The sequence below is a fragment of the Triturus cristatus genome, chromosome 4_2 (assembly GCF_964204655.1).
Source record: "Triturus cristatus chromosome 4_2, aTriCri1.1, whole genome shotgun sequence".
Classification (NCBI taxonomy): Eukaryota; Metazoa; Chordata; class Amphibia; order Caudata; family Salamandridae; genus Triturus; species Triturus cristatus.
In genome coordinates this window covers 619,867,158-619,884,291 of record NC_140586.1, presented here as the reverse complement: position 1 = coordinate 619,884,291, position 17,134 = coordinate 619,867,158, and the positions used below count along the sequence as shown (strand labels likewise).

Below are 17,134 nucleotides of genomic sequence, written 5' to 3'. Positions count from 1 at the left end.
CCAGCTCCGCTCCGCCGACCTCGCCACCGTCCCCCCGCATCCGAAGAGCGACCACCGGTGGCAGATCGTTCTCCCACCTCACCACCAAAACCTGGCACACCCTCCCCACCCTCCTACGGCAGACCCAGGACCTACTCACCTTCAGGAGGCTACTCAAAACCTGGCTATTTGAGCAGTAGCAGCACCCCCCCGTGACTTGAGACCCTCACGGGTGAGTAGTGCGCTTTACAAATGTTATGATTGATTGATTGTATAATCCAAATATCCACTGCAGTGGATGACAGTCTCAGTTTGCTACTTGAGGATACAAGTACACACAGACCCAGAGGTAGTGATGCTAGGCAACTACGGTAAGGCGGTGCACAAGCTAAATGAAGCAGTAGAATGCTTGATTAAATTGCCACTTTCACTCACTGGACGAGTCACCATCATGAAAATGGTGGTACTCCCCCCACTTTCTATTCCTGTTCACGAATATCCTACTCCTGCTTCCCCGCTTGGTTGTTGACACGTTGAAGACACTTATAATCCGGTTGGCCTGGGCAGGGAAGCAGCTAGAAATGCGCTGGGAGACTTTAACCTTACCCTTTGATATGGGAGGGCTGAATGCTCCTGATCTTGAAATTTACTATGGAGCTGCTCAATGTAGTTTTGCGCACTATCAGGTACATGGCCCACAGGACCTTCCTCACTTAATGTTGGAACGTGACACAGCTGCCCCAATTACTTTACCACAAACACTCTTCCGGAGACAGGTGCATCACCACTAGGTCTTTGACACCTTGAATGTTATGATCTGCTCTTGACAGAATCCTCCTGGACCGTCAGGCAGTCTTGTGGTTATACTAGTCCCATATACCGCTGTCCTGGTGTCTATGGTTCCCGGGAGCGGCTCAGGTCTTTAGGGATTTAGTTGGGATCAAGTTCTCGATCGAAGCTACGGACCCACGGAGTTGACGCAATTCCACTACCATGGAGCCAGGCACACATTGCAAGCACTTCTGGGAGATGATATCATAGAACACACAGAATTGTTAGCACTATCCTCTCTTTTGCGAACAGCCACCCCTCTTCATATAGTTGCAAGGATCTATGCATACACGCAAGAGGGACGTAGGCCCAGGCTCACACAAAAGCAAAGTTTGGAATGGCAGAGGTATTTGGGTAACATCACAACTAAACAATGGTGAAGTGACAGGAGAACAATTTATCTTGTATGAAGATACTACAAATGGCAATATTGCTGTTCAGTCACAAAGACAGTTTTATTAAACAGTAGACAGATTGATACATTTTAAATACATCAATAGGGTGTACTACACACCGGTCAGACTTGCCGGATATGGACTGAGCCATTGAGCCAGCTGTGCGTGCTGTGAGGAATAGGAGGCCGGATTCGTACATCTGGCGTGGCAATGTTCGGGGATTCAGAAACTCTGGCAGAAAGTATTTTGATAACTAAAGGCTATTACATCTGAATCGCTGCATCAGGAGCCTTTACTGGCACTGCTGGGGTATGATAAAGATGTGTGGGGTGAGGACCGACGGCTTGTGGGGACAGGCTTGCTGCTTGCAAGGCGTAGGGTGGCAATACGCTGGGCCCATGGCCAATAGCAACGATTAAAGAATGGCACAATGTCATGGTGTACTGCAGTACACAGTCAGACACCTACTGTGAAGTACTCCCAATTTGCAGACGCCCGAGGGATTTTTGGGGGCCTTACCAAGCTTAATTGTATGGAGTTGAAGAAGATCAAGCTGAAAGGGAGGGTGGGGTTGGGACAGGAAGTGGTCTGAACTTAAGTGACACACCCGGGTGAGATCGCTCTTATGGGGGAGAAGCTTACCCTATGTTGTGCCTCCGGTGTCCTTACATCAACTGTTACTAGTATTCAAGATGTAGTCCAAACCTCATTGTTTCGTGTGTGCTTTAAACTTGCAGGGGTTGTGAATATAATGTCGATACTGTGCCTTGTCATGGTATGCCCCAACACAGCATGGATATCCTGGAAACCAGACTGGTGTTTTCTACCCCACGATCTGCCTATTATGATTGTATGTACAACGAAACCACAGTATCGCTGATTAACGTGGTATGTCTAAAATAAAAAATAAGGAACAAAAATGTTTACATGACACATTTACAGTCAGCCAGTGGAGTCAGAGAGGAGTAATTAACAAAGTAAAGGATTTTCAGGTTCAATAAGCTCTAAATGGACCTAGTGCTCCAGGATGGAGGTCTCTGTAATATCGATTAAGAGAAGGCTCCAGTCGTACTGGGAGCAGGACTCTCAGATGGAGAATGGTGTAATGGTTAGTGCCAAATAAAATGTTATTGGACATACCAGTGAGAACAACACAGTCAAGGAAAGACTACAGTAGCAAATAAGCTACTGGCTAGCCTCAAGAAAAGAAATAGGTATGGAAAATATTACTTCTGTCCAAAAGTGGATAAAGAAAAAATCTCTTGCACCGTGCTTCTAATCCCCCTTGTTCAAACTGTGTTAGTATACTTCAGGTTCCATTCCTCCTACTGTGCAGATTCCAGAACAGCTCCTCCCAACTACTTTTGTGTTACGCAGGAGCAATGCGAATGGGGCACATAGAAATAACTAAAATGAAGCTTTTAATTTTGAAGGCAAGCAGGTGACATTTGATGCAGATGCCTTATCACTTTACAGTAGCAATGAACTAAAGAATCTATCTGAACCATTTTTCCACCTTGCATGCTTGCTAACCAAAGTGCAATATATTGTTTACATTACCTGCATTTTTATCCCATACATAAAAATATTTCAATCTTTATGCATATATCACTTGGACATAGTCTGTTCGAATCAAAACGAAGAGTGTTCCGGACACTATTCTCAGTCTGACTCATTTAATTTAAATATGAATATATTTATACATGTATGGTACACAATGTCACGCTTTATGAACTGTTTAATTTTTCATAGTGTGTGTCTGAAAAACAATATGAGTACTAGTGTGACACTTACTTTCCATTTTCAGCAGCGATGTACTCTTCCCATGTAATCGTGTTGGGAGGTGGTGGAGTAAGTGACTGCCGTCGCACAGGCTGAGAAAGAAAAAGCGACCAGGAGTTATATTACTAGCTTGCTGTACACAAATCCACTGCATCTCTTGACACCAGACCTGATGTGAAGTACAAGTTACCCAAAAGAAAAACATTTCTTTTAGACTCTTAAATTGTCTAGACCAGCAAGCCATAATCCTTTCTCCCCGGCAACAATAGATTTAAAAAAAATCACTGGGAACATGTGTAGGAAGCGGACTCTGTATATACTATACCAACATGAGGTAGAGTGTGTATAGAGTCCAGTGGAACCCCAAAGGTAGGCAGAGGTAAAGTTCGATAGCACCTCACTCTCTATTTGTGGTAGTGTGGTTGAGCAGTACGGCTTTATCAGAGGACAGTGTTCAGCATTTGTTGTACACACTCAGTCAATGAATTCACACACTCAAAGACTGAACTTCAGACCAATAGTTTTTGTATAAAAAAATATATATTTTTAGTTATTTTATTTCCTAGAACCAAGCAAGCCTGGTACAGGTAAGTGATAAATACTTTGCAGTAAATATACAGTTGTAATACAGTTTGGATTGTAATTGTAAATGCACTTTGTTTTGACTTACAGTATTGTTTCTGAGAAATGCAATGCTTTGTAAATACAAGAGATATACTTTGAAAGGGCTTTTTAGTAAAATACCATGCAAGTTATTTTAGATTACATTTCTTACACAGTGTAGTATACCTGGATACTACACTGGGACATTTCCTGTAAACAGGTAAGTAAAAGCGTTTTTGTTACTTCATACCATTTTAAAGAATTTCTTTAGGTTTTACAACTCCACACTTTTCACACAAAAAAGTTCAATGTTATCCTATGGAGAAAAGGAATATGCTACTTACCAGTATGCATCTGTTCTTGGCATGTAGAGCTGCAGATCTATACACTGTGCATAGATCGCCATCTGGTGTTGGGCCCGGATGTTTGCAGTTTGTTTTTCCTCTTGGAAAGTCTTTGGAAGTCACGAGTTTGGTGACTCCTCCTCTGGTTCGTATTGCGCATGGGCTTCGGCTCCATCCTCAGATTGTTTTTCGCCAGCAGGGAAAGATGGAGCGTAGTAGTAACAGTAAAGAAACCCATGTGTATTGTATCTAAATAAGATAAGACTGGAACGGATACAGGTAGCCGGGGAGGCGGGTGGGCGTGTATAGATCTGCAGCTCTACATGCCAAGAACAGATGCATACTGGTAAGTAGCATATTCCGTTCGAGGCATACGAGCTGCAGATTATACACTGTGCATAGATTACATAGCAGTACCCAACCCTAGCGGCGACCACCGGCATCCGTTGCAGTTGTTTGAAACAGTGTTTTTAGTACAGCTTGGCCCACACTAGCCTGTTGCTTGGTTTGCACATCTACACAGTAATGTTTTGTGAAGGTGTGCGTTGTTGACCATGTCGCTGCTTTGCAGATGTCATCTAGTGGTATGTTCCCTAGGAAAGCCATAGAAGCCCCTATCTTCCTTGTAGAGTGGGCTTTAGGGGGAACCGATAGCGTTAGTTTTGCTTTTTGGTAGCAAATCTGTATGCATTTTACAATCCACCTAACTATCCCTGATTTGGAAATAGGGTTGCCTTTGTGTGGTGGGGAGAAGGAAACCAATAACTGTTTGGTTTTTCTGAAAGGTTGTGTTCTCTGGATGTAATAAAGTAAAGCCCTTTTAACATCCAGTGTGTGTAAGGCTCTTTCCGCAACAGTTTGGGGTTGCGAGAAAAAGACTGGCAATTCTACCGACTGGTTTAAATGGAATGGAGAAATGACTTTGGGTAGAAATTTGGGATTGGTGCGGAGTACAACCTTGTTGTGATGCATCTGAAGGAAAGGTTCCTGTATAGTGAGCGCCTGTATTTCACTAACTCTTCTGAGGGAAGTGATGGCCACTAGAAAAGCTGTTTTCCATGTGAGAAATTGCAGCTCATACTTATGTAATGGTTCGAAAGGGGGTCCCATTAACCATGTGAGAACTATATTCAAGTTCCAAACAGGTGAGGGTGGCACTCTGGGTGGAATTACTCTTTTGAGGCCTTCCATAAAGGCCTTGATGGCAGGCACTTTGAAAAGTGAGAGGTGCTGACTATTTTGTAAATAGGCAGCAATTGCAGCGAGGTGTAAGCGAATGGAAGTATATGCTAGGTTACACCTTTGTAAATGGAGTAGATGACATATAATGTGCTGTATGGATACATTTAAAGGATTGATTGTATTGTTGTGGCAGTAAACAACAAAACGTTTCCACTTTGCTGCATAGCACGTCCTAGTAGTAGGGCGTCTAGCTTCCCTGATGATGTTCATGCAATCAGGGGGAAGGTTAAGGTATCCAAATTCTAGGACCTCAGGAGCCAGATCGCAAGGTTGAGTTGAGCTGGGTCCGGGTGCCTGATCGCTCCATGGTTCTGGGTTAGGAGGCATGGCGAGAGGCGTAGCTTTTGATGTGGTACTACTGAGAGTTCCAGCAGTGTGGTGTACCACGGTTGTCTGGCCTATGTTGGAGCTACCACGATCAGAGTTAGGGAATGCTGCTGTAGCTTTCGCACCACTAATGGAATTAGTGGGAGAGGTGGAAAAGCGTATGCAAATTTGTTTGACCAGTTCATCCATATCGCATTGCCATCGGACAATGGGTGTGGATATCTGGCGGCGAAGCTTGGGCATTTTTTGTTTTCGTGGGTGGCGAATAGGTCTATGTGTGGATGCCCCCACTTCTGAAAGTACGGGTGAAGAACATGTGGGTGAAGTTCCCACTCGTGGATCTGCTGTTTCTGCCTGCTCAGCAGATCTGCCACGGTGTTTTGTACTCCTGGGACGTGTCGGGCTAGGAGAAAAATCTTTTGTGGAATTGCCCATCTCCATATACTCTGTGCTAACAGAGCTGTGGAGAGTGTGTGCCCCCCTGCTTTTGAATGTAGTACATGGCAGTCATGTTGTCTGTGCGAATGAGGACTGCTTTGCCTGAAATCTGCGCTTGGAAGGATTTTAGGGCGAGGAAGATCGCCAGTAACTCCAGATGGTTGATGTGGAGTAACTTCTGTTGCGGCGTCCATGTGCCCTGTGCTGTTAGATGTAACAGATGAGCTCCCCAGCCGGAGAGCGATGCATCTGCTGTTAGGATTATTTGTGGGACCGGGTCCAGGAACGGTCGACCTTTGGACAGGTTTGTGGTGTTCCACCACTGCAGAGAGCGATGGGTGTGACCGTCTACCAACACCAGATCTGTCAGTTGTCCCTGGGCCTGGTTCCACTGGTGCGCCAAGCACTCTTGGAGTGGACGCATTTGGAGTCTTGCATGCGGCACTATGAAGATGCAAGAGGCCATCATCCCTATGAGCTGCATAAACACTCTTGCTGGGAGAGAGTGTTGACATAGGAATTTTTGACGCAGCGCTTGTATCTTTGCAATCCTGGCAGGATTGGGATAGGCTATGGCTTTTGAGGTGTCTATGGTGGCGCCGAGATACTGTTTTGTGTGTGATGGTACCAGGTGGGATTTTTGATGGTTCACCGTGAAACCTAGCTGGTGAAGTAGTTGGACTGTAGCGGCTGTATGTCGCACACATTGTTGGTAGGACGTGGCTTTTATCAGCCAATCGTCCAGATAAGGGAAGACGAGAATGTGCTGTCTTCTGAGGTGTGCAGCCACTACTGCCAGGCACTTGGTGAAAACCCTTGGTGCTGTTGTTACCCCGAACGGGAGCACCTTGAACTGGTAGTGTTGTCCGTCTACCACAAACCTGAGGTACTTTCTGTGAGACTGGTGTACTGGGATGTGAAAGTACGCGTCTTTCAAATCCAGAGTGGTGAGAAAATCGTTCTGGGAGAGAAGTGGAAGAACCTGTTGAAGGGTTACCATGTGAAAATGGTCTGAGTGAATGTAGGTGTTGAGAAGTCTGAGATCTAAGATAGGTCGTAGGGTCTCGTCTGTCTTTGGAATTAGAAAGTACAGGGAGTAGACCCCTTAATTTTGTTGATTTATGGGGACCTGCTCTATTGCTCCTTTTTGCAGGAGGGAGATCACCTCTTGTGTTAGCAGCGCAGTATGTTCTTGCGACATAGGGCGGTGCCTGGGTGGAATGTTGGGGGGTGTTGATGTTAATTCCAGGCAATACCCTGACTGAATAATTTGTGTCACCCATCTGTCTGAGGTGATTGTCTCCCAGACATGCAGGAAAGATTGTAGTCTGCCTCCGACCGGAGTGGAATGGTCTGGAGGGAGCGGGGGAAAGTCATTGGGCAGGAGGCGTGGCAGAGCGGGCAGTATTTGTTTTGCCTCTGCCCTTATTATTATTGCCTCTGTATCCGCCTCTTTGATAACCTTTTGTGAAGGTAGATTGAGGGGGGGATTTATAGGACGTGGACGCACTATCCGAGGAGTAGCCTCTGCCCGTGCCCGGAAAGGAAGAACGGCGAAATGATCGCCTGGGAGTCTGTGTCTGTAGGGCTCCCATAGATTTCGCCGTGTCTGTATCTTTCTTCATTTTTTCGAGGGCTTCGTCTACCTTAGGGCCAAAGAGATGGTCTTGGTCGAAGGGGTGATTTAATATGGAGGCTTGTACCTCCGGTTTAAACCCTGAAACCCTGAGCCAGGCATGGCGACGGAGAAGGACACTGGTGTTTATGGCCCTGAAGGCTGTATCTGCTGCATCTAGGGCACATCTTATCGAGGTGTTGGTTATTGTTTTCCCCTCTTGAATAAGTTCCTTAGCCCTAGCCTTGTACTTTTCAGGGAGATGGTGCATGATGGTCTCTAGCTCATCATAATGCGCCCTGTCGTAACGGGCCAACAATGCTTGCGTATTGGCAATATGCCAGATATTAGCCGCTTGTGACGCAGTGCGCTTCCCTGACGCATGTAAGAGCTTGGATTCTTTGTCAGGTGGGGGTGCCTCGCCTGACAATTTGAGCGCTTCCTAGCTGTAGACACCACTAGGGAGTCTAATGGTGCAGGGCCTTTAATGTAAGAAGGGTCTGTGCGTGCGGCTTTGTATTTTTTCTCTATCCAAGGGTTTAAGACCCTGGGCCTGACTGGGTCTTTAAAAACCTCAGGGGCATGTTTAATTACGCCCTTTAACATAGGTAGAATGGCAGTGGACCTATGTGTATCGTCAAAGGTGTCTACGAGAAAATCTTCCTCCACTGGGTCTGTGTGTAACTCCACCCCGTGGTAGTGTGCCGCCCGTTGTAACAAGTGGTGAAAACCCAAGGAATCTTCAGGAGGGGATGGCCTAGATGGATAAAGGTCATCCTGTGGGACATCTGGGATGTCCGGATTGTTATAATCATCCCATGGGTCTGGAGATCCAGTAGGGGTGGGATCTTGTGGCCCATCTGCTGGATCATAGTAAGGGTCCCCCAAATCGTCTGGGACAGGAGAGAAGGTGGGGGAACGATGAGGTGGAGAGGGTGGAGGAGGAGGAGGAGGAGGAGGAGGAGGTGGGGAAGGCACCCTGAAAGGAAAGGTAGCAATGTCCTTTCTCTTTGGAGGTGGAGGAGGAGCTGGCTTGTCCAAGTGTCTCTTTTTTGAAGACAATGTCAAGTGTCCAGTCTTTGGATCTTTGGTGAGAGTTTTTTGCAAAGGATCCGGTGTGAAAAGCTCCTGTGACACTGGTTGTTCGGTCGGCGCTGAAGGTTTCGGTGCCGACGGCTTTTTAGGTTTATCGAAGCCGTACTTCCTTGGAACCTCCGTTTTTTTGGTCGGTGCCGAAGAAGTTCTCAGCACGGGAGTGTCGGTGCCGAGGGTCTTGTGATGTTTTGTGGGCGCCGGAGTGGCAGGTTTCGACCCCGAAGGCTTCGGTGTCGGATTCGGTGTGGAGGTGGAGGCCGATTTTTTCTTCGGTGCCGAAGGGTGTTTCTCGGCACCGGTGGTCGGCTGGCTCGAGCCCGAGCTGCCGGAAGGCTTACTAGGCTTCTTTACCGGGCCCGAAGGTGGGGTGTGAGAAGCAGTGTCCTTGGTCTTGCCTAGGCCCGGAGGCGAAGGTGTGACCGAAGCCTTTTTCGGTATCGGCGTGGGAGGGGGGGAATTGTACTCACGACCCGCTGCGCCGGAGTGATGTCCTCCACATCTGAGTCGTCGGCCTCGGAAGCGCTGACGAGGTCGTCGTCCTCCTGTTCGATGTCCTGCTGTCCTGGAGCTTCGACATCGTCCCCGAAGATGTCGACTGGAGCGGAGGTCGAGGAGTGCGCCATGTTGCGTCTAGCTCGTCGATCTCGAATGGTCCTCTTTGAGCAAAAAGACTTGCACGCGGGACAGTCTCGGGCCTCGTGTTCTGGGGAGAGGCAGAGGTTGCACACCTCATGGAGATCGGTGTGGGGAAATTTGGACCCACATCGAGGGCACTTCTTGAAGGGAGTTCTTTCCATCAGCCGAGACCGGAGCCGGAATAGGCCCGAAGGCCGCCGTCGACCACCGGAATCGAAGAAGTGCCGAAGAGAAGATGAGTAAGATGATTTATGTCTTTGAAGAAGCTCGATGAGCGAGGATTTATGCGTCGAGCGGTGAACTGGGAAGTTCGGAACCGGAGCGCGAAGTATTACATCCGAGCCCGATGGCGGAAAAAAACAATCTGAGGATGGAGCCGAAGCCCATGCGCAATACGAATCAGAGGAGGAGTCACCGAACTCGTGACTTCCAAAGACTTTCCAAGAGGAAAAACAAACTGCAAACATCCGGGCCCAACACCAGATGGCGATCTATGCACAGTGTATAATCTGCAGCTCATATGCCTCGAACATAGTGTTATCGGTTTGAAGCTAAGTACTTTGTTGTGGGAGTTGGTGTTCTGGGGTTAGACTCAAGGGTCCCCCAGGGTCAAGGATGCACTCTTGTTACACCTTCAGCGGCACTAGGGCGGCTGGGTGCAGAGTGCTGAGACACAATGTTATCCAAAGGGGATAGGAGGCATTCGGTTGGTGGCTGCTGACGAGCAGTCCACTGGGTTGTGGGGGCAAAGCTCCTGGACTTAAGCTCAGGGCAAATGAGGGATTAGGCCAGAACAAAAGATGCACCCTCAGTGGCACTGGGGCAGCCGGGTGCAGAGAACTGTTTTGGAGTCGGATGCCCTGTAGCTTTCAATGCGGAGTCTACGGTTTGCAAAAGCCCTGCAGGCTAGGTGACGAACGTCTTCTGGGTGTGACCACCACTTGGAGAGGTAAGTTGGGATCTTGGGGGTTGGTTAGGCACATTCGGTTGGGCCACCCAAGGTCGTGGGGCGTCGGGTGCCTTTTAGGGTCAGATCTTCTTACCAGCTCCTGGTCACAGTTGGGGGGACCTTCTGGTTTGAAGCCTCTGGCGTCAGCTGGAGGCTTGAGGCAGGTCAGGGGTCGCCAGATCTTGGGTCAGGATTGCTGGGAGGACCTCCTCTTGGTGTTGGGCCACTCAAACTCGGGCTGTTGGCGTCGGGTGCAGACTCGCAGATCCTTGAGGAACTGGAGCTTGTTTGAACAAATCCGGTGTTCTCTGGAGACACAGTCTTTGTGGTTGAAGGCAGGCAGGTCCTCTGGGGTTTGAGGTTGCTGGCACGCAGGGTACTACAGGATCTCGCAGGAGCAGGTTCGAGGTGGAGACCGGCTGCCGGGCTGGAGCCAAGTGAGTAGGCGTCTTCCTCTTGTTAGCTCTGGCACGGCTGTTCGGTCCTTCTTGTTTACTTGTTGCAGGTTCTTGTCTGAGGAAGCAAAGTTCAGGGGTGCCCCTAAATACTAGTTTGAAGACAGAAGACTTAGGACTATGACGACAAAAGTAATCAGTACAAATTAACAATAGTTCATTACCTGAAAATTTAATTTTCCAGCATTGGAATCTTTTGAAATTCAAATACATTCCAATACCCCTTTATCTTAGAGAAGTATTTCCTAAACTGTGGGTTGCAACCTGACTTTTGGTAGGTCGTAAAAGTCCAATCAATAAAGATGCCTTTAAATTCTGTATATATCTTGTCACTTTTGCTGTACGTCAAAGATAGAGGTCAAATGTCAGCCTACATTTTCTTACAAATTATTGTTTTTTCCCTTCCAAAGTTTCTTTATTGAGTTAAACTTGGCATATATCAGTCCATTGGCAGTAATGCAATTGGAGAAGACCATAATTCTAGATCGAGATTGCTAGTGTACCACAAAATGTTTAGATAGTGGTCTATTTACAAACTGGTAACTTTGGTGAACTAATACTGTCAATTCTGCAATAGCATCTCATAGTTTCACTGCTCAACTTAATCCTCTCTCCCCCCCAATTAACAAATAACTAACATGAGTGTTTATGCTAAAGCAATGTGTAACGTGGATGGGATAGAACCCACTAACATTGGGAGGGCCAATGGAGCAGAATACTGTGTTTGCAAATGGTGGTCGATACTGCTTTCCGACTTTAGATTTGAAATAGGATGAGGGTCCGAGCAGGGGTGGGACACGAAAACAGCTGAATGCCCGTCGAAAGGAACTGCACCATGAGGCCCCAAATATATTCAAAACTTTTGTAATTGTCAAGAAGTATATCGACCATCCGCTCCATAGTTATGGCCTGCCAAAGCTGGGCATGCCACTACGACAACGAAGGAGCATTGGTCTACTTCCATGATACAGCCAATGCCGTATTGACTGCCCCAAGGCACAACCACAGGATCAAATAGTCTCTGGAGGTCTGGTACCCGAGGGTCTCACAAGGCAGCCCCAAAAGGGCAACCCAGGAGTAGGCGGAATTGAATACCCAAGAATATCCTTAATCTGAGACACTATTTCAGACTAGAATGGCAGACTAAGAGGGTAATCCCACCAAATCGTTTTAAAATCCCAGAGTAGCCCGCAGCTCCTTTAACACGGATCAGCCGTGGAGGAATAGATTTTTTAAAGTTTGGTGGGGTACAGACACCAATTGAAAAGCACTTAGTAGTGCGCGTCCCTCATACCCACAGAGAGGTGGAATACAGGGGTATCTCTCCATAGCTTATGCAATGGCCATTCAGTGACTGTATCCCTAAGAATGCGTTAGCAAAAAGCTATATGACGAGGCCTAGTTGTGGTAGTAATCAATAGTGTATAGAAATTAAACATTCCTGTGGCCCACATGCCCGAACAAACCTTTCTATTGGCGAGAGTTCCCTAGTGGCAGCTAACCTAATTTCTGGTTGGAATACCCAGTGATTTCATTGTGTATAGTGGTATCTCTCAGTGCTCGGAAGAGTGAAATCCCACTGACAGTTCTCAAAGGTGAAGATGTCCCACCTGTGGAATAAATCAAGATATGGTAGGCAGCACCCTTCCCACCACAGATCAAAGGGCCCAGGTGTAAAGGTGGGGTAAAGGGTATAGGGAGGGGGGGAGGGGGGTGTCAAAGGTTGGGGAACGTAGCCCATCCAGTGGACCAGTTTACCTCACCCCAGACTTAAAGGGTTGTCTTGATTGGGATACTAATGTAAGCATTGGGAAGCCGTTTCCAGAAGACAACCCACATATATCTACCCACCACTGCTCTATCAGTGTAGCCAGTGTTTGTCCGACTCTCTTAACCATTCGGAAATTACCCTCACAGTGCTGCTTTATAGTATAGTGTTAAGTTGGTAGAGACAATCAACCATTGTCTCTTGGTAATAAAAACAATTTATAGGGGAGTTGGGACCGCGATTTTGCCAAATAAATCAAGTTACCAGGGAGTGAAGGCCTGAGAAAAGAACCCATTCTATCTCAATGAGGAGCCCCTGAAAAAGGTAAAAAAGCCTCAGTAAGATAGTTATATCTTTATCATGGTAATGCAACCAAGCCAAGAAATGTACATGGGTGCCTAAGGTTTACGGTCTGCTTTAAGTTGTTGCAAGAGTGGAGGATAGTTTACTTGATAAAGATCGGTCACTCTTGGAGGAATCTTTATTTACAGGTAAGTGAGATCTCTTTTAGCCGAATGAATAGGAATGAACCCAACTACTGCCTCCATATCGCTGGTGGAAAGAGTCAAGTTCAGGATGAAGAATTTGTGTAGATGAAATAAAAAACCTGCCACTTTCCCATATTCTATTAACTCAATTTGCAGGGGGGACGAAGCGCAAGTCTATCCTCCGACTTCTGCTTTGTCAGAGTAGACATTAGTGATATACATTTCCCCCTGATTACTGCTCTGAAGGCTTCCCAAGTGGTGGTAAGATTAGTATCCAGAATGTTGTTCCATTTTGAAAAATTCCTTAATGGCTTCATGATATTCATCTTGGAAAAGGAGGTCCAGAGTGAGAGACACTGGAAAGAACCACAGTCGGAATTTGGATGTTGGGGCATTCCACTCTAGTGCAATCTCTACACGAGCATGGTCAGAAAGAATATTAGGGTGAAATCTGGCCTCTATAATATTGTTTAAGAGACTGACTTAACAAGGCTTAGTCAAGTCGAGAATATCTTCAGTGGGAGTGAGAGAAAAAAGGTATATTCTCGGTTCTTAAGATGTGAGATTCTCCAGGTGTCTATTAAACTTACATGTAGGATGGCTTGTTTCAAGGCCTTAAAGAAACTCCCAGTATGGGTTCTATGTGAATGGGAGTTTTCCAAGGAGGGGTCCCACGAAGATTGAAATCTTCCATCAGGATAACCTCTCCTTCCGCAAACACCCCTAGGAGAGATATAAAAACAAGTGGACAAAAGTGGCTTGACCTGTATTGGGTAGATATATCGAAGCTACCATACCTATATGGCCTGTAATGGTTCCTTTAACCATCATAAATCTCTCCTTTGTCAGCGTCACTTCCCATTGGTTGGAAGTTTAAAGAAGAATGGAAGAGGGGAGTTAGTCCATTGTGAGTGGTGGTTGCGGAGTCTGTGTTCATCACTACGTTTAAGGTGTGCTTCCTGTAATGCTATTATATAGTGTATACCCGTTCCAGAAGGTATTTCAAGAGTTTGTGTTGTTTAGATGGAGAATTTAGTCCTTTGACAGGGTAGGGTAGTTAAAACCATAGAGTAAATACATTAACATTTGTATGCAATAACCACAGACCAGACGGGAGTGGTTGTAGGTTCTTGCTCCCAACTCGTCCATCGAAGCATCGAAAAACCACCCCCGATTCCCAACCCTTCCACTGTCCCCTCTACGGTGTACTATATACCTGCCACTCATGTAACCAACAAATGTAATAAAACTCTGAAACCTAGTTTTCCAACTTCTGGCATAGTAGGATCAGACGTTTAGGTCATAAACTGCAAAAATTGTAAAGGATGCATATCAAATTCAAGGCAGACTGGTGACAGACAGCCATATTGGCTATGTGCAGGAGCACCTATCATCTCATAGTCCACAGTTCTGTCCCCAGATTTCGGACCAGTCCTTCAGGGAGGCAAGTGGCCGCTACATCATTCTCAGTCACACCTCACGAGTGAGGCAGGTAAACAAGAGGAGCGATAATCCTCCGCTATGGCCTGTTCTCACAATTCTCTGGCTGAAGAGTGGACCTCTGATGCTCGTGTCTCGGTCCATCGTTTCCCTTGATGCTTCATTCAGGGCAGCTAGCGCCATGGTCTCTGGTCTACACTGGTCGCGGAGCTCACAGAAACTTCCCCCAGATCATAATCAGGCCCAAGGCATTGAGGAGCAGGCACCCCCAATAAGGCTGCAGCTTCATTCAGATTGACGAAGTGATGAGTCTTGTTTAGCAGAGTTTATCGGTTACCCGCTTAAATTGTAGTCGGCAGGCTGTCTTTTAAAATAGTTAGCATGTCGTGCCCTAGAGCGAGACTGTGACTGCTTTTCGAGCAGCCTGCAGAATCGAGTCTTACACTTTGAAGGTATGGACTACTGCCAGGACATCTTGGTGAGAATTTCCCCCCCCCCCCAGCCCCCCAGGGGTCACTGAACCAATTCTGTGAAACTGTTACAGTCCAACGTCGGTTAGGCCGTCTCCCAGCAGCTCAGAAAACATGCCCACCACAAAGGCCTCTAGATCCGGACCCTCTCCTCCCTCCTCCAGATACTCATTATCTCATCGCGAACAATATTCCAGGTCTTCACATTTCAAAAAGGATGTGTGCAGTTGAATCATCCAAAGTTGTTCCGAGGAGTCCTTCATCTGGGGAACGCGCTGTTCCAGTCTCTGGAACTTAGTATCGAGGTCCAACGTTCGGGTCAACATCTTGCTATAGGAAATTGAGCTTGAAGTTAATATCAGACTTGAGAGCTCTCAAGGATGTGACAAGGGGTTGCCTTAAGCACTTCCCACAGATCCTTCTTGAAATCCTGGAGGGAGGAGAATGTCTTAGAGACAGTCTTGCTAGAGGAGTCAGTGGGGTGAGAGTCTCTTGCTTCCGCTGGGGGTAAAATAGCTCGATACCCTGTTGGATTTAGTCTTTTTCGGAGGCATATAGGCTGTAGACAGGTGCAAAGTAAGAGGCCCCAGAGAGTAAGTGTTGAAAGCCGTCCCTCCGTCAGCCATGTGAGAGAATAGGTTGTTGTTTCACATCGCAGTTCTAGAGTAGTAATATGTTTATATAGAGAGTCGTTGGTGGGCATGACCTTTGTGGCAGGTCTTGATCTTGAAGTGGTCAGAGCTCCCTCCTCAACTGCCTTCCATCTCTGTGGCTGACAGTCCCCCATAGGCAGGGGTCCGGGCTGCTGAAATTTTTTAAGTGGACTCTCAGGTCTCCAGTGAAGTTGGCCTCAGTTCACCACATTACGACCCACTAGGCAGGAGTCCAAGATCTAGGCTTTTGACAAAGGGTACAATACCCCCTGGAGGGGCCCCAGCATTCTGGTACAGCCTCAACAGCAGCAGCTCATGCCGTCAAAGGGCCTGGGATTGGTAGTCATATGCATCAGTAACAGCAGCTCTCACCTGGTCTCTGGAGGTAATGTGCCTCCTTTCCTCAGAGGATCGGCATGGGGTCGTCCGGCCTAAGCATTCCGCCTCTTCAACGGTTAACCCTCTAATGGCATGTCGCAATGACAACGTGGCTGCTATGTTGGGAAAAGGTACCGATCTCGTCATGGAGCTGCTGGTTCGCCCAACCTGACCCAAGGTACATATTCTCTTCCTTAGAGGGCCGATCAGCGAGGCCAAGGTATTGGGCTGGGAGACAGTGGAAGTTCAAGCCTCTGTGAGGCGAGGTAGCAGCACTACGATTTGGCCTGTCATGCAGCCCACTGCCAACTCGGTCAACTCGCCCATATGTCTGCCTCTGTGCTCGAAAGGTGGCCCTCACTGCACCCCCAGCACCTTTACTGTCCAAGCAACAAGTTATTTGTGTGACACCGGAGCTGGTCACCTTGAATCCGAGAACAAATGCAGCGTAGCCCTGGTGGCTAAATCTATGCAGCCATCATGGTTGCGTATGTCTTTTTATAAACATGGGGATTGGTGCGCAGTCAGAAAGAGAAAAGTAGTCTGTAAAGTGAGAGAAACGGGAATTATGTGAGAATCTGGCTGCGGTACAGTGTGAAAGTAAAGGCTGCAGGACGTTATTTTTGTAACACAAAATGTAAATATTTGTAAATTAACTGTAGACATTCAACAGATAGAAAAGCAATAACAAAGCATATTTGTTTTTGTACTTCTGAAGTGTGATGAAAACAAAGACTTTAATAGGGCCAAAACAAATCAAGACACTTTACTTGAAGCACAAATGATAACCGTTCACTGAAACCAGATTTTCACATTATCATATGTGTGCAAAAAGTGGGTCCTGGTTCTAAAATGTTTTGAAGCACTGTATTAGAGGATTCTGTTAAATAGAGAGAAAAGCGACATTTCAATTTCAAAGCCCAATCAAAGGACTATACAACATGGTCTGTAGATTTTCTAACATTTCTGTATTCAGACACTAACCCTCCACAGACGATTAGTCAGATCTTTAGTAGATAGTACTTAATTGTTATAACTCGAAGAGAAGATAAGATAGATCGCAAACAATTGTTTAAAAATTGAAGTACTGAGAAATATATTTCAAAGTAATTGCTCGTTCTCCACCATTTGCTTTTGTAGATTCACATACTTCTTTGTACTGTGTAAAAGCAAAAAGCAAGTGGACGAAGTGCTTGTCACTGGAGTACACATTTCATGACCAACAGTAAAACTTTGTGTCACTAGT

The 17,134-nt window shown here is 46.7% G+C and overlaps 1 protein-coding gene across 1 annotated transcript in view; it reads right to left on the bottom strand.

Annotated features, from left to right (window-relative positions):
- ANKRD13C (ankyrin repeat domain 13C) overlaps positions 1-17,134 on the bottom strand; it is a 388,883-nt gene that overhangs the window by 115,763 nt on the left and 255,986 nt on the right. The window contains exon 10 of the mRNA XM_085602287.1: positions 3,000-3,079. Within this exon, the coding sequence (XP_085458413.1) occupies positions 3,000-3,079 (80 nt within the window). The remainder of the gene's footprint in view (positions 1-2,999; positions 3,080-17,134) is intronic.